The sequence below is a fragment of the Opisthocomus hoazin genome, chromosome 4 (genome assembly GCF_030867145.1).
Source record: "Opisthocomus hoazin isolate bOpiHoa1 chromosome 4, bOpiHoa1.hap1, whole genome shotgun sequence".
In the NCBI taxonomy this organism is placed as follows: Eukaryota; Metazoa; Chordata; class Aves; order Opisthocomiformes; family Opisthocomidae; genus Opisthocomus; species Opisthocomus hoazin.
In genome coordinates, this window is record NC_134417.1 from 40,756,207 (window position 1) to 40,780,535 (window position 24,329).

The window sequence follows — 24,329 nt, forward strand, 5'->3', positions numbered from 1 at the left end:
AGCAAGCAAAAAATGAACTCTTCCTTCTCACTTGTTCAGACCTATTTAAGAGCTTTGTCCTGTACCAAGCAAAATCAGACAAGCTTTCTTGTGGTTGTAGTATAATAGAACCTTCGCAGCCATTTTTAAGTTCGGTACCACATGACAACTTCAAAATTAGGAACAAAGACTAAGCTTGGCTATGATGAAAACCTAAGGAAAGCAACTAAAACCAAACCGACAGTAGCACTGTGCTATTATCTCATGTACAATTTTCCTTTTCTCAGCTTTGATTAGGTTAAGAATACAGATGTCCCGCTGTTGCAATCATACCCGTAATTGTGTATGCGCTGCTACAAACACACCACTTTAGTCAGCATCAGTAATGCCACCATGATAACTTTATTCCACTCAAACCAATCATATCCTCATCCTTAATTATGCACTATTTAGTTGTTTGCATTCAAATATGCATATAAACATCCAAAAGAGTTACCGTAACAGTTTTTATTAAAAAAACCTAATGTACATGTTTTTCCCCAGTACAGTTATATTTTTCTTAAAAAGTACTGTATCAAACATATAAGGTTTATGCCATCACTGTCAATTGTCTTTGAAGAGCTGTCAAACATCTTCAACTTTAATGAACTCCAGTAAAGCCTCAAGAAAAAGCAATTTAGCTTTTGAAATGTATGAGAAGAGGCTTAGTATTTTGTGGCATGAAGACAACACACCATTAACAAGTAATCCTTGTGTTCACAGCATTCTTTCAGGAATGATATAAACTCCCAATCCCAAGTGAAAATTCATACCCTGCATAAAACTAACACAAGACGGATCAGTTACTCAGATGAATAGTTAGCATTTGGAAAGTTCTGTCATCAAGAAGAGTGTGGCCAGCAGGACGAGGGAGGTTCTCCTTCCCCTCTACACTGCCCTACTAAGGCCTCACCTGGAGTACTGTGTCCAGTTCTGGGCTCCCCAGTTCAAGAAAGATGAAGAGCTACTGGAGAGAGTCCAGCGGAGGGCTACGAGGATGGTGAGGGGACTGGAGCATCTCCCCTACGAGGAGAGGTTGAGGGAACTGGGCTTGTTCAGCCTGAAGAAGAGAAGGCTGCGAGGGGACCTTATAAATGCCTACAAATATCTGAAGGGTGGGTGTCAGGAGGATGGGGCCAAGCTCTTTTCAGTGGTGCCCAGCGACAGGACAAGGGGCAATGGGCACAAACTGAGGCACAGGAAGTTCCGTCTGAACATGAGGAGGAACTTCTTCCCTCTGAGGGTGACAGAGCACTGGAACAGGCTGCCCAGGGAGGTTGTGGAGTCTCCTTCTCCGGAGATATTCAAGACCCGCCTGGACAAGGTCCTGTGCGGCCTGCTGTAGGTGACCCTGCTTTGGCAGGGGGGTTGGACTAGATGACCCACAGAGGTCCCTTCCAACCCCTACTATTCTGTGATTCTGTGATTCTGTGAACATTCCTATTTTTAACAGCTCTTTAAAGAGGTAATGGTGCAGATTACGTACAAGCTTTTTGCCTCAGTATAATGTACATTTGAAATTAAAATAAAACATGGAAGACCAATATCTTTACATTTTATTCTTCAGAAAAAGAAGAATCTTAAAGAAAGCATTTAGTAGTCCACTTGTGCTTAAAATATTCAATGCATGAGACAGCCAAAAGAAAAAAAATACACATTTTTGTACACCATGAGCAAAAAGATAACATTATAAATTTTCAGAAATTGCACTGTATTTAAAACACTCTCTAGAATCTGCTCCACTTCTACGCATGGCTACTAAGGCTGCCTGACACAGTTCCTTCTCCACTTTAATTGCCAACCTGTGGAGGCCCTTCAGGGATGAGTGATGTGAAGAAGGTTGTGATAAAGGACCGAGCAGAAGCCATGAATCCAGGCTGCTGCTCTGTATTGGCATCTTCACCTGCATCTTCTCCACTGTCTTCATCAATCCCATCATCCATAAGTCGTTCCTTTAAAAACAGAAATTGAAGCAATTCAACTGCTTCTTTCCAGAGCTCTGACATAAGGTAACCAGCAGCATCTTCCTACATTAAGTAACTTCTTTCAGAACAACCACCTGAGGAATAACTAGCATGAAGACCGTCTGTGACGGAAGTAGAGACAATCGGTAACTGTCAGACCGGAAAAATACAGAATTCAAGCAGCAGGCACAACACGGAGGAAAATGCTGAAAGTCTTCCGGTTAAATTGATGTTTCATAAAAGTTGACTTTCTGACCAGTGATTATAGCATACTCTACAGTATAATACATAGGAGTCTCAAACGACACGTCTGCTCTGACTCACCATCTCTTCAAGATCAGGATTATTTGCATGTTGCCCATCACGGTTCACTTCCACGTTATTGGCTGCCTGTTGTTGGCCTCCCTCTGGCCTGAAGGGGAACCATCCAGCTTGGTGTCTATACAAGAAAATGGAACAGCTGAAAACCTCTCTTTAGAAAGGAATAAAAACATTTTTCTGCTACAGCTAACTACTGCAGTAAATTCTTCAAGAACTTTCAAATGAATGAAGCTGTATTTTTCTGCAAGACCTACTTCTAGATTGAATGGCTATTCTTTGATGTCTGGGTTAAGAAGGGTCTTGCTAAGAGCTGTTCTCCAAGTTTCAGAAGTGCTGTTCACAGCTTTGTTCCAGAAGATGAGTAATTTACCACGATCAGGTGATTAAATACGTGGAATACTTTTTTTGGGTCTTCTCATTTTTAATGTATTTTAGTTACATTAATTTTCAAAGGCAGCCTTTATTTTCATAGTTTAAAGTTTTTGTGGGAAAGAAGAATTTACGTTTCAGCTAAAGCTTGAACCTCATTACTGGTGTAAATTCAATAAGCCTCTCCTATGTTTTCAAGTGTCTATACTCCAATTTCAACTATCATATCTGCATGAGAAATACAACAGTCCTTGTGAGGACAGACTAGCGTGTAAGGAAATGCTCAATGAATGACATCAGTCCAAAATATCAAGCATTAATGCTGTTTTACACTTCTATTTACATCACTGTTTTCATATCTAAAGGGAAGTGATGACAACAGTACTGGTATTTCTTAATAAAACTAGAGACAGTGGTTAGGTCTTCAAGATACAGTGTAAATAAATTTTTTACACCCCTGCAATTCTACCAGATCTAGTACCCACCATTGCAGTAGCACTACCCTAACTCTAACACAGTTTACTGCACAAGCCCCATACATTATTTTTGAAATATAAATGAGCTTAGCTCTGCAATTTTCCTTTCATATCGAAGCAGTAAGTGCTTTAAGTTCATGCAAGCATATGCTTGACCTACACGAACTTCCTTCCCCTCACCACTATTTTCTAAATTTCCATTACGAAATTTTACATTTCTACAACGCTGATCTGTTAATATTGCCAACATCTAAAAACACTGTGTTTCAGGTACAAGTGGTGTCCAACTCACTGTAAAAAATTTTTTGAGAATTATTTCTTTTTTCATATCAGCTTCTTTGCTTGTTTGAAATTGTTTTTTGTTTTGGGTTTTGGTTTGTTCCCCTTCCCCCACTGTAGTATAAAGGAGCTGTGCCTAAACTTTTGTATTTGGATCATTTTTCACAGTTTAAATGGATTATACACTAGCACCATGCTCGACCTATCAGATCTGCAGCTGTACTCAATTGTTGTACTTACAAATAAACCAGCAGCATGGCTCCCATTACCATGACAAATCGACTGAAGGAAGAATAGAAGTATACAATGCTCAGAAGAATTGCTGCTCTAGAGAATGTGTACATCCAGTCCAGCCAGTCGCGGTTGAAGTCCTCTTCATTCACTACTGGGCCACCCTGTGCATTCATCTGAACATTCGGGTTTACAGGCCTGTTCTCCTGGACGGCTACATTTGGCGCTGCTGCGGGCTCATTTGCAGGAGCACGTTCTGAATTTATAGCCTGGGCAACTGCAGATCTCACTGGCTCCGTGCTGGAAGTCACTTGGGCAGAAACAGCAGCTTGGCTAAAATTTAAACACAAAAATATGCACCAAAATTTCCAAAACTATTGTCTTCTTTTCTTCACTAATAAAAAGAAAGTTTCAGATGTAATACATGTCAAAACAAACTGCATTTTCCCTTAAAATTTTACTTATTAATACATTAATGTAATTCCAACCCAAAACTAGAATTTGTCATTTGCTGGACAAAACTTCGTGTAAAACAGCACTGCTAGACAAAATAAACACAGACATTTTGATCCTGCAAACAAACCCAGTTTTAATACCCTCCTTTCATTAGCGTAACTCAGTACTACCTAAGATAATGCAGACTTACTATTGCATGTAGTACTGACGTGCATACATTTGTTGCCACCAGATCATCTGTAAGGGACTGAATGCAGGATACACAGAAAACCCAGCAGGAACACCTTGGCCTGGAAATTGGTTGCCTATATTGCTATAAAAGGATTTAAAGAAAAATACTCAGTTCTAAATTGCCATATTTATAAAATACACTAATATTAACAAACAGTTAAAGTAGCCTTCTTCGTCTCATTTGTTCCCCTACAATCATGCACTGAAACAACATCTAATGAGATCATCCAACCCATTCCAAAAAAGCACTATATTTTCATAGAAGAAATTAATAAGCAAAGTTATTTCTATAGAAAAAGGATTTATATTTTTGTACTTAAGACGTCTGCCACTAGCTGCATCTCTGGGACAAAACCATATTGAAAGTTTTTCATAACTGTGTATATAACTACAGAAATTCTTCCACGCAATTCCTTTTAAGTTCACCCTTAAAGGTGCTGCAGGAGCTGTAAAGGGAAAGCTTACTAGCTTCTGTAACTTTCTTTGATACCTGAAACACTACTGCGATCAAAGACATGACGAAATGAACCTGAGCAAAGACAACAAACTAATCTTTCAGACAGTTGTGTTTGTCAGAAGCTGTAGGAACACTAAGTGATTTACTTTCCCCCCCGCCCCCATATTTTGAGCATAAGCGATTCTCATCCCTATGGGTTTTAACTCCGGTTCACATGCAAGAGAGATAAAGGTCCTAAACATAAGTTTTAGGTTTGGTTTTGTCTGCTTTTAAACTTCTTAGCCTCTCTTACCTCCTAGAGCATGTTTTGGCAAGATTTCCAACTATTTCCCCAAAGATTTTGATGTAGTGAACTGTAGTAAACCAGGACATCTTTCAGGACAGCATGAGAGTATAAAGCATGAAGAAAAGTTTATTCAGGCTGCAGATAGCAAAAGCTGAGACTGCTGTAATTGCACTGCAGACTACACCTGTTCCCTACTTAAGGCACTCCCTGCAAAAATATCACCAAGAGATTTCATTAGTCTACCAGGCATTCAGCTATACAAGACATGCCCAGAAAGAAAGGGGGGAGGAAGACATTAAAATCTTTTTTCCATCTTACACATGAATAAGTATTTCACTGTAATTCTGGACAAGAGCCTGCCATGCAACTCCATGACCTCTGCTTAAACTGGTTTGTTATGTTTGTGTTTAGTCATAACCTCTTTTGACAATAGTTCAAGGGGGGGGGGGGGGGGGGGGGGGGAAGAAAATAAAGAAAGCAAAAGCTACTTTCCTGATACCATATAAAAAGTGAGATAGTCATAGGCAATACTCTAGGCTTCTTTTAAAAATTGCAAGGGTGAACTGGCAGCCCTGCTGATGCTACTTATTTATGCATAATTAACATGCTGGAACAGCAAAGCTGTCAAGCTGCTATTGAAAAACATCAATCATACTTTTATCTTTACGGCTGCAAGAACATGTTTAAGAACGTGTGTTTCTGTCCCCTGAACTGGCAAACACTTTGAGAAATAAGACTCCTCCAAAATTCATAAAGCATTTGACCCCCTCAAAATGTAAAGATGACTCAAATATTTTACTTGGGTGTCATTAAGTACTATGTTGTGACAAATCACCGAGCAATGTCTCAACTTCAGGCAGGTAGAATATCACATGGGGATGTGAACAGGCAGGACCACTCACTGTTTAACCACACCTATTCCTCCAGCTCAGTCACCAATAAACAGTGCTACTTAACTTGCCTGAGTGAGTTCTGCAGGAATTCACCAATTTTTTTCTCCTCAGTTACAGATTTTAAGGTTGTGGTTCTTTAAAGTTGCCAAGTTGAGCTCAAGAAAAGTTGAGATGCCTAAGGCTAACATCTCTCCCTCACAGACACGTCTTTTAGAAATATTACAGGATTTGAGCATCTATTTACTTTCAAACTCTCTAAAACAAAAGTTGCTTTCTTGATGTCTTAAAGCTTAGTAGTAGATTAAGAAACCAGTAAAAGACAAACCACAGAAGATTTCAGTTATGTCATGTTCTTTCCTTTCCCATTCAAATATTTTGGTGGGTTTTTTTCCTTTTTTCCCCCAACAGCTTTTCTAGGGGATGGGACTTTCTGAGAAGCAAGACTTAACTTTTCAAGATCCGACTCCATTAATGAGAAAAAGTAAACATTAATATTCGAGAACTGGCTCCTGCCTTAGAACATCAACTACCTCAGGAGTATGTTACTTGCTCATCAAAAATCACAATGAGGCAGATGATGTAAATTATACAGCTATTACAGATGCCAGGGTATTAAGTTAGCTTTTGAAATTCAGGAACAAATCTCACCACAGTGTGATGTATTTCAGTGAGAAGAACCTCTCCAAAAGAAGAGGCTCTTCTTTGCAAAGCAAGCTGGATTGCTGTTAAAAGACAAAGGAAAGTAGCACATGCTTTCTCCTCATCTTTTTCCAGACGGAGAAGAAGGAAGCAGAAAGAATGGCAGCAACAGCACAAGAGCACAGAAGCAAACTGGATACGCACAGGTATTCCAAGATTGGAGAACAACACAAACCAGACAGTAGAAGAACAGTTAGGTAAGTCACAAAACAGTTTAATTAAGGTTCAAATGGTAGAGGTAGCTTCAGAATATTCAGAGAAGGAAGAGGCATACTACTCCTTAAATGGCTAGAAAGCTCAGAATTACTGCCTTTCATCTATGGAAGACACCTAAAATGAGCTAAATGGGATTCAACTTGAGGGTAAGGTCAGACTACTCAGCTACTGTCATCATGAAGATACTGCTCACCACTAATGGAAAAATAAGACTTTTTATTCAGACTTAAAGCTCAATCTCTGTCATCTACATGACTGACAATAACTGCATTTGTTTAATGACCTTGACCCACAAAGACATCTAATTTAGTGTTAGTCTCATATGAGCCTGGGATATCAACTTGAATTGATATTTCAATACCCTCCACTATGTTCTTTTCTACTTTAAAAAAAAAACACAGCGGGCAAAGGCTACTGATGAAGCAATGTATTCATGTCCTAGAACATACTGCACGCTGTCAGTATGTCGTTTTGTTGTTCGCTTTCAAACACTACTATGTACACAACACGAAAACATTTCATTAGATGGGCTGCCCACACTTGACAACTAATCTCACTGCCTTGATGTTTCTTGTCTGTTTACTGCTTCCAACTACTCTCCAATCTGAAACGCAAGCCATTTCAGGACTGAGTCCATCTGTTCTGTTTGTACCTGCCTAGCACAGTGGGGCCCTGATCCACAACTTGGTCCACAGCAGCAGACGATGCTGTGCTTGCTCTTCACAGCAAAAGGATGACTTGGTTGATAGATAAACAAGTCCCACCCTAAATCCAGATTTTTAGAAAACGGCATTTACAAAAGCTCAAAAGCAACACAAAGTTTTAAATTGCTTTCTCTGTAATATTTTAACAATCCAAGTTGGCTGTTTTCCCATACAGTATTCAGCTCACACACTGAACCTTTGTGCCAGAAACTGAAAAACCATTCAAGTATCATTTGATCACCGTCTGACATTCGCATCACTTATTTACAAACTACTGTACTAATGAAACTGCTGCAAAATGCTGAAGAGAACTGACTCTCACATACATTTTCAAACATCTGGAGACCATTCCCCACCAGCAGGGCCTACAGCTCATCACACAGCTAGAATAAACATTTGGTCATGAAACAGTAAGAAAAATCCACAAGGCAACACAAATTTCAGCTATGAATCTTCCTTGTTCCTAACAAGTCTCAGTCTGTGTATAAATTACATTAAAGCTAGATTTCATTGCCCCAAATGACGTCTAAGAGAGCAGCTAAAAACCAGAAGGCATTTCTTATTGCTGGAATACAAGAAGCATTGCCCTGAAGCAAAACCAGATTCATCCGAGAAGATTTCTGAAAGCATTAAAAAGAGTTTAAGATGACAGCAAACTACAGCAGGCACTGGCACAGACTGTTTGGACTGGAGCACGGCCAATGCCCAGCAGCTTGCAGCAAAGATCTACCTTAAGTTCTGATAGTGTTCCATTAAATTTCTTCTACAAAAAAAGGCCAAAGATTATTTAGGGTTCATTTCTTTTGGCATTTCTTTTTAGGTCAGGACTGCAATTTTGAAGCAAATCTCCAGTCACTTCCTCTTACTACAGTTTTGTTTGCACCACAGAATGCTCTTGGATCACCATCTGGATTCCTTTTGGATTATCCCAAGTTGAAAGATGTGATTTAGGTGCACTGCTAATGCTCTTTACCCAGAAATAGGCACCTATTCCAGGTGACCAAACTTTAGACAGTCCAAATAAGACAGAAAACCCCGAACTATGTGCAGTGTTGGTCACGTTCTCAGCACCTCTTTCAGTCTACAGGTCCACTCCTCTCAATCCACATTACTTGCTAATACAGACAGTATTATTCTTTAAGTAACACTTTTTTCCAAACACAGTATTGTCTTCCAAACTGATGCTTCCCACTGTACTTTGAATTATTTCAGCTAAAAGACTGAACAATGGTTCTGTTGCCTTTTTGAAGTCCATAGGCTATGCAGTTCACCATGTATACTGACAAAACACTCACTCTCAGGGTATGCTTACGTGAAAAGCTAATTAGAAAAAACATTAAAATTTCTTACACATTAGCAACTAACATACCACACAATAAATAGCTTCCAGAATTAATTTACATTACACCAAAGAGCAGTCTTGACAGGCAACCTTGTGTCACCTAGCTTTGTTATAAAGGCAAGTATAACCGTTTCTGCAGAGATGCACGTGGTCAGAATGATGCAAGTCCTCCACCTACTGTAAAGGCAATTTCTTCCCAATAGATAGTACGTTTCAGATAAATAATAAAAAGCACTTGAAGAAATTCAGGATGAAAACTAGTAAGACTAGTGAAGTCTAGGTCAACTCTTAACAAGAGAGCAAGTAAATTGAACTGAAACTGAATAAATTTTCAACAGTTCTTGACATCTGTTTTCTTTGCTGTGATGGAAACAACTGTTACTGTTCGCAGGTTCATAGTTTTTTTGTTTAAATATTCTCCACAGAAAATCTCTAGAATCTATACAGTACTGGGAGAATGTTGTGTCAAAGAAATCTTTAAAGCATTCCCTGACAAAACGACCGCTATCATCTCAGAATACACTACCCTCCCATTTTCCCCACTGGAAGACAATAAAAAAAGAGTTTAAGAAGCTGCAAAGGTCATGTGGGTTAAAAATTCCTAAAGCTGCTTTTTAATTAAAAAAAAAAAAAAGGAAAGTTAAATAATAACAGATCTGATCTAGAAATTTACATTGTTTACATTTCACTGGTATGTATGAAAAATGTGGATATACAAGCACTTACATGTACTCAGAACACCTGCATACCATTTCTACATTTGAATCCAGTACAAAGTGAAGAGTTACATCTCTTATGTGTCAAAAACTAAGAACCATCATATTCTGATATGAATTTAGTGTTGATGATTACAATAAAGGACTAGAAAAAACAACCACAAGCAATAATATTATCAGTTATGTTACTAACTACATCCCCTAGGTAAATATTACAGCTGCACTTATCAACAGAAAGTTGAGGGCAGAAAGCACGAAGAAAAAAAAAAAACAAACAGCGTGAAGGGGAGCACCAAGAACTCTTACTCTTCAACTGATTTCTGGCTAAAAACATCAATGTTCCTACAACAAATTTTTCTAAGTGTGACTGATGCTTCAAGATGAACTAGCCAAATCATTTTACAGACTCGTAACCGAACATTTGAAGTACTTTAAAGAGTATCAGAGAGCTGGGGATTGCTTCAATCTCACTTACCCTTGCATTAAATATGGGAACTGGTGGCTTGGTATGGGATTGCTTTGTGCTTGTGGAAGATTACGATGCCTCATTCCATCTGCACTAGTGTTCAAAGATGTAGATGAAGCTTCTTGATTTGTGGGTGAGGCAGCAGTTGATCCAGGACGGTCCAAATTCTTAAAAACAAATACAATTGAGGTTGGAGATCTTTTTGCCACGGTTACAAGATTTACTACTTTATCTCAGAAAAAGCTATTTGCTTTAACGCTTTGTCACAAGTTTTATTGAGAATTATAAGCACCAGACAAGTCTTCTGGGGTTTTATTGGTTCTGGCAAGCCTTTAGTAAAAACAGAAATTCAAAGTTGTACCCAAGTGCACATATAAAAAGTGAAATTTTCAGAAAGACTGAACACTTCATAGGTCCCAGAGAAAATCACAAGTCACTGTGAATCAGTTTCAAAAAGCTGAAACAAACTAAAGCTTAATCCAAAGGATATTTAGCAGTAACAAAAATTTTAGTGGCTACCATTAACAAAAGTGACTACAACCTCAGGATACAACTTTACATTCGGAGACAACGGTGCCTGCAGTGGCTTAACATACCATTCCTCTATCCTGTCTTCGGTTTCCCCTTGTACTCTTCTGCTTATCATTCCCTTCCCTGTGCCAGCTGCCCCATCCAAATTACTGTGCTCGCTGCTGGGACGGGGCAGGGGGTGGGAATAGGGAAGTAGCTAGGAACTACTTAGGGTCCCAGAAACACACCTAAAACTATTGTGTCAGACCTTGAATGCTTTCCAAGATCAATACTTAACCTGGGAAGCAGGACAACAGCTGGCTCACCTAGATTATTTGTCACTATAACAAGAGTGCAATTTGGCCACTGAGATGCACTATTTTAATTTTAATAAATCCCCAAATCCTGTTGCTAAGCATTACTGTAATGTTTACTCATTAGAAAATCCTCTTCAACTTTGACAACTCAGGAAGTGAGGAGCTACAATTACTGAAGACATCCATATCACATTTGCCCTACAAAGGAAAACAAGAAAAATTTACCACTAGACAGTAGGGGGAAAACAAAAATAAAACACTAATGGAAGAACAAAGGCCATTGAAGCTTTTGGTTTAGGTTGTTTCCTTCAAGGTATTATGAACTTAACACCGTGCATACCGACTGCTTTAAGCAGTCATTAATACAGTCATTTAAATATGACATTTACTACTAATCTACATAGCAGTAAAACAATCACAAAGGAGGCCCCCCGTGTTCTGCTTGCAAACAGAAATATAGATACAGCCTTTGAAAAGACTATGTAATCACTGTCCACTTTCTAGTGTTGCTTAACACTACAGCAGTCAGAAGCAGTACCCTAGGAACAGAAGAATGAAGACAGACCACTTACTACTGGACAGATATTTCCCATATGCTGATAATCAACACACCACAGATGGGAAGGACCTACAATGGTATTGTATACATTGCTTTCTACCTAACCCTCAAGGGTTGCTTAGCAATACTGCCACTCTGAAAAAAGCCAAGAGCATTACAGTAATGATGACGAAATCGTCAACAGAAACATTAACTGCCCTTCTGTTAAAACAGCCAAAGAACAATCAAAGAACATCATCATTTTTGGACGGTGTGAGGAGAGGAAGACTCCAAACACCCTAAACAAAAGTGTTCTGTGAACAGCTTAACTAATAAAACGTTAAGAACACTTTCTACTTCTGTTTTACAGACACTATGACTACTTTGAAGCTACTATATAAGTACCAGCCAATTCCTGTCAAGCAGAACGAACACTGGCCAAGCTCCACCTGTCTGTCTCACAAGGGCACTAATTTGACTGGTCTCTCTTCAGCAGTACAAATTTTCACACAATAAATCAGAACTTAAGTTGTTTGTTTTTTTAAAAATCTGAATACACCGGTCAATTTCTGCCAAAGGTACAGAGATATGGAGAGAAAGCAAAACGTACTTTTTGGTAAAGTATTACAAATAAAGAATAGCTTAGAAAGCGAGTAGTGCTTTATCATCTAATAACTGTCTTACAATTTGAAAGAAGATCACCTTTGATTAAATAAAGTGACACCCTTAAATAATCAAGTCTAATTGTACAAATTCATGTGGCATGCTCTACTTTCACCACACTATTTTACAGTCAAATTTTAAAAATTAAAAGAGAAATTCCTAGAAAGCTTCCTTAGTGTAAAAGAAATTCATGTCCTGTGTATGAAAAAAAAAAAACTCACTGAGCTACTGCTGGAGGTTGAGGCTCCGTGACCTTCTCTACTGGTGCTGGGTTTTGGAGAACTTGGGGGTGTCCGGGAAGTACATACCAGATGAACCATATGATATTCATCTTGCTAAAATTAAAGAAATTGAAGAGCTAAAGCAACAATATTTGAGAAATTTACAAGCAAAAAATGTCTTTAAAAATCAACTTTCAAAGTTGCATTTGCAATCAGTAAAGAAACATAATACAAAATTGAGAGACCAAAATGCAAAACTTGAGCCTAGCACCAGAGAAGTCTACTGTTTCACAACTAACATTTTCTTAGCAGCTGCCCACAATAATGTATTCAACATTCACTTACCCCCAGCTTTTCCTAGCAGTGCAATCAAGCAGAACCAACGGAAGATCGCACAGACACATGAGGAAACATATCCTAAGCTCTAACTTTTATTTCAGAAAAATCTCAAACTCTTTACAGGACTCGGTTTCCCGAAAGTTAAGAATGCTTACGCGCATTGAAATCTAATGAAGGGTGTTATTCATTAAAGACATCAGGGTAAATGAAAAATATAGGCGCTGGAATTCCACACGCAGACCAAGGTAAGACAAATGTACCAGCCATTGCCTCCACCTCACTCCAGCCTAAGCCTAACCTGCAGACGCCCAGCTGAAGAGCCTCTGACACCCAGGGAATGCTATTCAAAGCACTGGATGGGACTTGAGTATTCCCAAATATCTGAAAGTGAAGAAGCGAATGAGTGGCGCCACTTCAAGCCATGTCAGCATGCAAATAATCAGCTCACGCCAGTTCTTCACGAATATGCTCCCCTCCGCAACACAGATGCTGTAACAACTTAAATCTGAAGCTATTTCACTGTGCCAAACAAAACCACCCCATTATATCAGCATGGCCAAAGCTCACACGCCACAGCAACTAGAACAGCTATGACTGTGTATTTAAATTGCACACTACAGCTTCCAAAGTAAACAAATTTTAAACAAGAAAAGCAACAAAAACACCTCTCTGTCCTCTTCTGGAATCAGTGTGGTGCTGTCAAGTTGCTGTTTTTAATGAGATGACATTTAGAAATACCAGGTTTAAAGGGGTTTCTTAAACTATTTAAAAAAAATGTTAAAATGCATAGTCACTCATTTTTAAGCTTTAATCTTTAGGAATAAAGAAAACTGGATAACTGCATTATACACCATTGTGCATTACTGCTAGCATAGGCTATCTACATCCCACATTCATTTAAACTCCTCCACATGTGTCAGCTTCTAATCCCAAGCATAGCCTCACTATTACGTTAAATGTAATTTCTTACTGTTTGGTGATAGTAAGCAATGATCAGAGAGCACTGAATGCAGGTGATCAGCATTCTCACCATGTCAAAAGCCTTTAACCTAATTAGTTACCTTCTTTCTAGGTAAGAACTTCTGCCACTCAGAAGGGCAAAGGAAGTTAGACATACTACTTGTAAGCTTACAGTGTACAGCTTTATTCAGAGTGGCAGTTTATTGTAATGTATTTCTATTTATACATAACGTCGGACATCACTATGCTTGAAGAGTGCCACAACTTCCATCCTCAAGGTATCTTATATCAGCAAAATGACACTGCTCAGTATCAAAGAGCAAGTATCACAAAGCTAAATTGAGAAATTTAGTAAATCCTCAGATAATATTAGGAATTTATAGCTGACCAAGTAGGAAGAATACGCCAGAGAATGAGATTAACAGTAATCATACCTTTTCTTCCAAAAGCTCTTAAAAGCTTAAGCACAAAAAACTTCTCTTCCTCCAACTCAAATAATTAACTGTGCGATTAAGACTGATGAGTATGTTTCTGAATTCACTAAGTTTATTTAACTAAACCCACGGCCTTTAGCTACTAAAACACCTCTGAAGTCAAATACAGCCCCTGTAGAGTGAAGCAAGACATTACTTGGGCAAAGTTTCTCCTCCAGCACATAAGCAAGGTCTGAAATTGTGTTTCCTAAAACTAGCCTGCTGTAAGCAGGCCAAGTGAATTTAAGGGATTCTGATTTCATTTCGTCCTTCACAAGAAAAACTAAGTTTTGAGGTAAGTTGCATAACCATTTTCATGAACTTTTAAGTGTTAGAGGACACATACTGTTGGCAATAGTCCAGCTCCAGTTTTCTAGTAAACCTATACATAGTAAATTTCATTTTAGTAAAAATCATTTTTTTGGTGAACAATTAAATATTTCAGAATGAAGATTATAAAGTTAAAACAGTGTTAGCCTGCTCAAGCAATACTCAAGACTCCTCTGCACTTAGTACAGAAGTTCAGTTTCCCACTTTCACTGAAGCATTACTGTCCTTCAGAGACTTTCCTCCATACTGAAGTGTAACCCACTCTTACAGTCCATACATTGTTTTCTTCTTTAACACACTACAAAATAAGTATCATTACCAACACCCAGGTACTGTATTACAGAGTTTACCTATTTCAAAGGATTAAAAACTGTATCATTGTTTAATGACCTATTTTCTAAATATTTCTGTTGATGGATCCTGATCTGTTTACAAGAAGTTTAAAGACTACTTAGCATCATGCATTATGTTTTCTGTTACCACTGAAACAAAGTTCTTGATCATCTGCTCTAAATATCATCTTATTCTACACATTTTTAAAAACTTTACTAACTTAAGGAAGTCCCTATTACTTGGTAGCACCAATACAAACTATTTGAAGTATTTTGAGAACGAAGTGCATGTATTTCAAGATTACCTACATCAGATCTCAAGCATATTCAGGATTTGGATTTAATTTAAATAGTGATTGGATAATCCAAAGTTAGGTTAGTAAAACAATTTTTTCCCCAAGATGAACCAGCAGAATAAAAAGAAAAAAAAACCCACATGAACTTTCAAACATCATCAGGAACAGCTGACAAATAAAACCAAGACAATAAAAAGCTTTCCGAGCAAAACTACTCAAAAATTTACAATTCTCGTTTTGCATGTAAATATATTATTTTTAATCTGCTTACACAAGTGCCATTTTTAATATAAGTTCTTGGATTTAAGTACATACAAATAATGAAATAATGTCCCAAACAAACACAAATCTTAAATAATTCCATTTAGGTCATAGTGTGAACTATCCAAAGAAGTCGCTCTACACTACATATCACTTGTTTGGGACTTACACAGCCTACTTGCTCTCCCACTAATTGGAAACATGCCTCAAGCCACACGTATCACAATCCTACATACAAGGGATATCTGAAAATATCAACATTATATGGTTACATCTCTCAATACAACAATGAAAATTTGAAGCTAAACAATACATATCTAAATTTCCATTTCCCAAAAAGGGGTTTTGATCAAATATCATATGGTGTTGATATAAAGCTTACTTTTCTGAGAACATCTTTCAGCTGCAGATGATCAGGAAGCAGTCTGCCAGAATACACCAGTCTCTGATCCTTTGTAGACTAGGAGATGGGACAAAGAAAGGAATTTAGCTTTTTCCTGCTGTACAGATATACAGCTGGAGATAACATTTGCAGATGAGAAAACCCCGTATAACTCCAACCACCAACAGATAGCCTTAAAAACATTCCAGAGGCTTCACAAGTCCAACTCTCAAACTAATTCTGAAAAAGAATTCTGTCATTATGCACTCAGCAAGAGTGCCATAACAACTAACAACACTTAACTGGCAAATGCTGCTCAAAAACACTATCACATATTTTAAAAAATCCCTTTCTTTTAAAGAAGATTTGCTTTTTAGCTTGCTCCCATTCCCAGCCACTTGCTGAAAAAGTAAATGGAAGAGTAGCTGGAGCAAAGGAAAAAACAAAACAAAACAAAATAGAATGATGGAATGATAACTAAAATATCCAGAAGGGCACAAATGTCAATCTTTTTTTGACATGAAATTTCCCAGCTCGCATCCCCACTTTCTCTGCCCCCTCAATAAAAAATAATAATAATAAAAAAAAAAAAAATCACGAGACAAAACAAGGAGGAAAGCATTAAAAAGCATGAAGCAGCCAAAGGGTGGTTTTTTTTTTTAAGGTAGCCTTCAAATTTTGGTAAGCTTTTATGCCTGTTCTTCCTAAGGTATCTTGAACTGTGAAAGTGTAATGCAAACAAAGATTATTTAAAAAAAAACAAAGGATATCCTAGTCATAAGGTAATAACTTTTAACTACTCTACACAGAAGACAAAATGATGAATTTCCTTTTAAAAGGAAATTATTTGGGGTACCTATCTACACTAAGACCTCCAGTACACTAAAGCAATACACAGCTTACTTGGTTAAAGAAAACAAACAAAAACCCCGACACCACTCAATTCAGTTTATGCTGTCAGAAACTGAGTTTTCAATAGTCTTAATATTAGCAGGTCACTAATATGCTATAACTATGCAAATAAACAGCGCTTTTTCCTGAAAAACGCTCCTAAATATTCACGCATGATGAAAGCATTTTACAGAGAATTCAACTGTTACATCAGTTTACCTACTGCTTGCATCCTAAATTAATACAACAATGATTATCACTTGAAAGAAAGCACTAATACAACCAAATGCCAAAATGAAGAAATCTAGCCTAACAACAGTGGAACAGACATGCATTATCAGCATGAAATATTTTAAGAATTTCATGGAATGGTTTGGGTTGGAAGGCACCTTGAAAGGTCAGCTAGTCCAACCCCCCCATGGTGAGCAGGGGCATCTTCACCTAGATCAGGTTGCCCAGAGCCCTGTCCAACCTGACCTGGAATGTTTCCAGGGATGGGGCATCTACCACCTCTCTGGGCAACCTCTTGCAGTGTTTCACCACCCTCACTGTAAAAAATTTCTTCCTTACATCCAGTCTAAATCTATCCTCTTTTAGTTTAAGACCACTGCCCCTTGTCCTGTCACAACAGGCCCTGCTACAGAGGCCTGTTAAAGAATTTCCCCATGATCCAAACAGTTAGTCTTACACCATCTCTCCTCTTTCTCTCCCATCCCTTTGTTGCCCACTCTGCAATCTTATTCATGCTAATACTGACACAAACACCCTAGATACACATCTGTGCAGTTAGAGAAAGCTTTCACAGAGGTCTTGGGATTTTTTTTTTTTCCTTCCAATTGCCTTTTACAGATTCCCAATAACTTAGCAGAACTTTTGTCCCTGAAAAAAATCTAATCATTATAAAAAAATTATAGATACTCTAAGCAAATAATTATAAAAGTACACATTAAATCTGAGAAGCTGTTGCTTGAACTTTTTTCCCCAAATTCATGCCAGCTATTCATGATTAAACACATCTTTAAAAAATGAGTGCATAACCTACCACATACAGCACAGAACTATTTATCACTTCTGTTGAAGAATCATTTTCTATATTCTTCTGCATTTTTCTATATTTCATTAGTGACATAATACACTATTTTTGTAAGTCCAACAACACAGGGAACTAGTTATTTGCATCTCTAATGGCTAAAATACCGCAACACATTGAACATCAATGCTGTACTACTTCTACTCACATTTAAAACAACAACAAAAAATAGCTGTCTTATGTCAGACTAAGTTCTTCTGAACTATACCATTTTGGTTGCTCCTTTCAAGCAGGAACAGGCTGCTAACAGAATACAAGCTTAGCTGCATCTTGTATTTGGGAAAGGCCTTCTTAGAAAAAACAGAATCTGCATCATGCATCAAGATTACAGAAAACCTTGATTTCCTGCAAATTTGAAACTTGTCGCTTTGGAATGATGAAGGGACACAGAAGAAAAGTCTCAGAAACCTTGTTTCTGGGTCCTGAGATAGGTAACCTGGAAATTAGACCAGATAAGCAGTTGAAACAAAACAAGTAAAACACAACAAAAAAAAAAAACCCAAACTCTAGATCTTTGTACCATCATCCAACACAGCAATGGAGTGCTGTTTTTCCTGTCCCATTCATAATACAGCTTTCTACACAGTCAAAATCAGATTCTTCTCTTCAGTACCTTGTATTTGAACTTCCCCCCAACCCCATCTAACTAAGTACCTTCTCAAACAAAATACAAGGAGTACACTTTTTTTTTTAAATATGAATACTTTACAGAGAAGGAACTGCTAGATTAAAATGGCCCCTCAAAGCTGACTATTACACAGCCTTCAGTAATGCATTTCAGCCCCTTACAAAACCACAAAAGAAAGGCTTACACATCTGTTGAATATTATTAATCATAATAAGCTAGAGACTCAACAAGGCCAAGTGCAAGGTCCTGCATGTTGGTCGGGGCAATCCCAAACGCAAGTACAGGCTGGGCAGAGAGTGGGTCGAGAGCAGCCCTGAGGAGAAGGACTTGGGGGTACTGGTGAATGAGAAGCTCAACATGAGATGGCAATGTGCGCTTGCAGCCCAGAAGGCCAACTGTATCCTGGGCTGCATCAAGAGCAGCGTGGCCAGCAGGTCGAGGGAGGTGATTCTGCCCCTTTACTCCGCTCTTGTGAGACCCCACCTGGAGTCCTGCGTCCAGCTCTGGAGCCCCCAACAGAAGAAAGACATGATGTGTTGGAGCGGGTCCAGAGGAGGGCCACGAAGATGATCCGAGGGCTGGAACACCTCTCCTATGAGGACAGGCTGAAGGAGTTGGGGCTGTTCAGCTTGGAGAAGAGAAGGCTCCGGGGTGACCTTAGAGCAGCCTTCCAGTACCTGAAGGGGCCTACAGGAAGGATGGAGAGGGACTTTTCACAAGGGTGCGTAGTGATAGGAGAAGGGGGAATGGCTGTAAACTAGAAGAGGTCAGATTTAGATTAGATATTAGGAAGAAATTCTTCACCATGAGGGTGGTGAGGCACTTGAACAGGTTGCCCAGAGAAGCTGTGGCTGCCCCCTCCCTGGAAGTGTTCAAGGCCAGGGTGGATGGAGCTCTGAGCAACCTGGTCTGGTGGAAGATGTCCCTGCTCATGGCAGGGGGGTTGGAACTAGATGATCTTTAAGGTCCCTTCCAATCCAAACCATTCTAAGATTCTCTGATTCTATGAAGATGAGGTCTTAAACCCCATACTCCTCTCTGTGTAACTTAAGTTCCCAACCACGCAGTACAGGATTATCACTTGCAATTCTCAGGGTGAAAGCCATCCTGGAATTCTGAAATGTGGGTTTGTTGTTTGGTGGTTTTTTTTGGTTTTTTTAATGCAGATGGAAGAAGAGGCAAGAAATATGAAAACACAGTAATTCACATATACGCCAAAGGAAACAGAAAAGGCATTCAACTCATCCTCTGCCAGAGGAGGTCCACTACCACACCCCCTGCGTCAATGAACAGCATGCTCACTGCTAGCTTAAACACTGAACCGTGATGGAAAAAGAGACTTTAAAAAAATCATATGATTAGAGAGGCCCCATTCCCAGAAGCAAGCACATAGCATCAGGTAAAACTATTCCAGAACCTAAAGTTTAGAGTGAGGTGGAATACAGTTTTCAGAAGACAATGCAAAAGGTATGTATTTGAAACTAAGAATTCATCAGCTAGTGGGTTTTGGGTTTTTTTTCCATTTTTCACGCAAGACTCCTTCTGCAATGCTTAGCCCAAGTTAGCTACGTCCAGCACGTTACCGAAACCACTAAACCTAAGCTAATGCAGCAACTTCCTTTAGAAACACAGACAAGCTCCGAGCTATCCTGTTTCAGCTACGAGACATCCACTATTCTGGTCACTCAGCCCCTCTCCCATTCTTCCACAGGAAATAAAAATCCAAACAACCACACCTGGTTAGAACTGTGGGCAAAGTATATGCTAGATGACAGGTACTACAGAAAATGAGAAACAGCAGTTTTAAATTAAAGTTTATGGGTGTAATTGATGCAGCGGTTAATGCACTGAATGTAAGATCTGCCAGATTGAGACATACAGGTTGATTTTCCAAGTTTGCTCTTCTTAAATAAACATTCCATTTAGGGACACTGTAACTGCAGTACTCTAGCTATGAAAACTTAGTCCAGTCAGGGGAAAAAAAAAATATCAACAAATGTGAACCTTAGTATAGACCCATACCATTGTATAGTATACAGTAACAACAACTAAACCAATTTAAGTCTGCATACTCTTGGAATTTGTACATACTAAGCTAGGTCATTTCAACAAATTAATCTGGAAAAATCAAACACCACTGTCTCAAGGCCTAACTTCTTGCTAGCCTGTTCTAAGCGTCTCATTTTCTGAAGATATACTGTTAATAAGTTGTAAATTTAATTACATTTACAGCTACCATCAGTTTACTGACTAGTTTACAGATGTGTATAGGAGGATGAGGTGTAAGTCACATGTGAAAACTTGAAAGGCTATGTATAGCAGTGATAGCAATCGATTTCTATTTTACACCCTTAACTTCAAGAACACTGTAATACCTGTACAGAGCATCTGTGTTCTGATGTACTCTGGCACTCTTAAAATAGCATTGTAATAGAAGTTATTTCTAGGTCCTACAACATTCAGGGAATGTGGAAATTTGATCAGTAAGTTTTTGACACTGATCTGGTTTAAAAGATAAAAAAAAAAAAAAAAAAGGTGGGGAGAGCTCCTAAAAGCACAAGATTTAAATGAATTTGAAAAAAGCAGTAACACTTCATGTCAAAAACACATTAAGCCAAAAATACACTTTTCAATGTTGCTATACATAAGAGACATCCTATTAAACACCTTTCTCCCTTCCTATGTTATTACTTTAATTTGAAAGGTTCTACCAAAAATACTGTGTTCAGTTACTAGTTTAATTTCAAGTACAGTAAATCCAAATTAAATTGGAATTACTGGGATAATTTTCAGTAAGGAAACTTCCTGTTCTTTAACCCAGAACAATTCTGGGGATTCTCAACTAGTCATTTAATAAGGAAATGCATGCTGAGGAACCACTTTTCAACAGAAGAGTGATCTTAGACGAAACTGAAATGGAATATACCATTGGTTAAAACCTACAGCGCAATATAAAAAACCCTAGTTCATTAAGAATTCTTCCTAGAAGCCAAATTTAGCAAGATCATAGGATGAGTCAGAAAACTAGTGTTTAAACACAAGTACGTCACAGGAGGAGATTCTAGTGAGGAGGAAGAAGCATCAATGAACTGAAGTCACATACTTGTTTCTTTCACAGCAGACAGGCTCTCTAAGCGGAGAATTACAGGAATAACTAAATCCACAAACTCTCCAATACTGCTTAACAGATCTCAATGTACCAGTGACACAGCCCAAGTTGTTCAGTGCTTTTCTTCCGCTTTCTTCAAAAGGCAGAAATCCCCTTTGAGACACAGTTTTGCCTTCCTCCCCCCAAAAAAAAACCAGAAATCAACAATACCAATAATTCTTCTATTGAACTAGGCTAATACTAATCATTTACAAGATAAACACAACCTTTGTCTAATGTTTTCTACAGCAATGTCTAGGCCCCACATGCTGCTGCAATGTGGAGGCAAAGTCACTCCCTTTATACAGGTTTTCAAATAGAGTGTTTTGTATGTCTGCCACTTTAACAGGTACAGTATTATCTTTATATTATTATCTGTATGGTTTTTCATAGCCTCTTTTTAATTGCCAAATTTAGAACTTCAAAGAATTTAGAAATAAACCATATTATCCTGTCACAACTGCCATACAAGATTGCAGAACATCTGATAGCAGAGTTTTCAGCACATCCTAAAAAAGAAAAAAAATGGGTTTTCAAAAAAGGAAAACAGAAGGAAATAATTGTGGAGGTCGTTCAATTGCATGTTGCAAGTAATATTGTGAACAAACATCTATTTGCTCTGTACCTCGGTGAATTCACTAGATCGTAGTAACTTTAGCTGTATTGCTCTTAAGTACAGCAACGACTTTAGACAGAGCTCTTATATTTACAGAAATTAGTCTTAAATTGAGCTATCTGAATTCCAGCTCCTAGAAAGCTTAACTGGAGCATTAATAAGCGTGTCTTCAGCAGCACCACCTTTCAGGATGCCATCCTGCGATCTTCTTAAACCGTCTAAAAGTGCAGCTATTTACGTTGCTAACTTTCCTGAGAGCCGAGCGCCAGACACTGCCTTTACCCGGGCAGCTGCTCGGCAGCCGGGCCCTGCCGTGTCTGCCTCCCAGGGCAGTCCGGACCGGCTGCCCAGAAGCCACCGCAGCGCCCGCCTCACCGACAAGACGCGGAAAGAGGGCTGGCCGACAACTCACCGGCTTGCTGGGGTAGACTCTGGAGAGGTGAGATTTCAGCTTGCCCACGGTCCACTCCAGGAAGCAGGTAATGGTCTGGTCGGTGTACTTCTGGTTGGGGGCCTTGATGATGAGGGTCACCGGGTGATCCGCGACGCTCTGGTCCATGCTGCTGGCAGGGGCGGCCGGCCCTCACACACACACACACACCCCCCCTCCTCTCTCCCCGGGGAGACGAAGCCGGGCGCTCCGGGCGGGTTCAGCGGCCGGGGGCGAACGTCCCGGGGCGGCCGGGGGAGTCCATCCCCGCGCTGGCGCTCACACCGCGGGCAGGGCGGCGGCACCGGCCGGGGTCTGCCCGCCAACCGAGGGTTTCAGCACGTCACACACAGCCAGCCCGCCGGTAAGCACAGCGACGGGACCGCGCCCTCCCACCCCGCCCGCGGAGAAGGAACGGGAGAGCCCGGTACCGGCAGCGCGCCCGCCCGGGCTGGGCCCCTCCGCCGGCGGCACCGCCTCGGCCTCCGGCCCGCTGTCGTTCGCGGAAAATGGAGACCGGAAGCGCAGCGGCGGCCCGCCTCCCTCCGCCCAGCCCCGGGCGCGCTGCGTTCGGGCTCCTGGGCGGGGGAAAAGGCGGGCGTGAGGCAAGATGGCGGCGGGCGGTGCGTGAGGCTGGGCTGGTGCTTCCTCAGGGAGCGGGAGAGCTCCTCCGGTGTGGCGAAGAAAGGGAGGGGGAAAAACTGTGTTGGCAGGGCCGATGCGGGGCGTTTTGAAATGATGCTTTGGGGGGGGGGGGGGGGGGGGCGGAAGCGAGGAGCGGGCTGGAGGACACGCAGGCCCTCGGTCTCGCCAGGCCTCAGGTTTGTGGCCCTAGACGGGGGCCCGTGGTGCAGGAAGGGGGCTGTCCGGCAACTTGTGTCAGGTTCACAAGACGGTCTCGATTGAAGTTAAATAGTTGCTTAAGTAACACTTATTTAACCTTGACTGAGTTTTAATTCCACTGTTACTAAGTAGGTTACTTAGTAACAGTGGAATACTTAGTAACAGTGGAATTAAAACTTTGTCACTTGTGGTGTGCAAACACCTTAGTGTATTTATCCTTGTAAGGTCAGGAAACACTGTTTTGTAGCCAGAATGGAGGCACAGGAGGAGATTTGCCATACATCGCACAAGAGACCTGTCTGAAATCACAAACCAAGTTTCTGAAGTCCCAGGTTAGCATTGTAAACTTCTGATCATCTTATGCGATTTTCAGTTTTTGAGAAGAAAATGCTTTAAAAGGATAACCTTTGAGTTTGACAGATAAAATGACAGTGAATAAGGGGAAAGTTCAGTTCATGATACTTGCACTAAAGATTTCTGCTGTAAAAGTTGGCCTCGTTGACTTGATAAAAACAATAAATTGGTTATAAAAATGCTTTAAATTGTCTCTTGAAAAAAAAAAAAGAAACAATGCTTTCCTTCTGTTTGCTTTAGTCTTCAAATGCAGTATGTAAGTACAGACGGCACAAGAGGTCCAGACAGGCTTGATTTTTCAGGTAGATAGTGTCGCTTTAATGCCGAAGAATCAGACCTTTCACTAAGCTCTGCAGTATGAACAAGGGGTGAGGTACAAAAAATTTGCTGATAAAGAGAGGAACCTGAGGAACTCCAGGGTCTGAAGGGAAAGATAAAAAGAAGAGCCTGAAGGAATATCATTAGCACCTAGGACCTAGTTATTCCTGTGAAGTAAAACCTGAATGCATACAAAAGCGAATGTGAGACTTAGCAAAAGCAGAGAAAATGCTCGTAATTGTTGTGTCTATTGACTTCTAATTGT

The 24,329-nt window shown here is 39.8% G+C and overlaps 1 protein-coding gene across 4 annotated transcripts; it reads right to left on the reverse strand.

Annotated features, from left to right (window-relative positions):
- Positions 1 to 362: 362 nt before the first annotated feature.
- Positions 363 to 23,075, reverse strand: HERPUD2 (HERPUD family member 2). 4 transcript variants are annotated; one of them, XM_075418667.1, is made up of 8 exons: positions 22,532 to 23,074; positions 15,747 to 15,824; positions 12,374 to 12,487; positions 10,134 to 10,291; positions 4,305 to 4,427; positions 3,668 to 3,991; positions 2,307 to 2,421; positions 363 to 1,970 (listed from the first exon to the last, which is right to left on the reverse strand). In XM_075418667.1, exons 1-8 carry the CDS (start codon positions 22,676 to 22,678, stop codon positions 1,809 to 1,811), a joined length of 1,221 nt encoding a protein of 406 aa, XP_075274782.1. In that variant the 5' UTR covers positions 22,679 to 23,074; the 3' UTR covers positions 363 to 1,808. The 4 variants fall into 4 exon arrangements, with proteins under 4 accessions (XP_075274782.1, XP_075274785.1, XP_075274784.1 ...); XM_075418670.1 differs by lacking the exon at positions 12,374 to 12,487 and having other exon boundaries at positions 22,532 to 23,075; XM_075418669.1 differs by lacking the exon at positions 15,747 to 15,824.
- Between the last annotated feature and the right edge of the window lie 1,254 nt (positions 23,076 to 24,329).

What these genes read in the sequence shown, in the direction of transcription:
- HERPUD2 (XM_075418667.1), bottom strand. Translation starts at nt 22,678, where the DNA reads ATGGACCAGAGCGTCGCGGATCACCCGGTGACCCTCATCATCAAGGCC. An exon ending in GAGTCTACCCCAGCAAGCCG is followed by an intron (nt 15,825 to 22,531) that starts GTGAGTTGTCGG and finishes CCCATCTCCTAG; the next exon opens with TCTACAAAGGATCAGAGACT. An exon ending in CGTCAGTACTACATGCAATA is followed by an intron (nt 3,992 to 4,304) that starts GTAAGTCTGCAT and finishes TTTAAATTTTAG; the next exon opens with CCAAGCTGCTGTTTCTGCCC.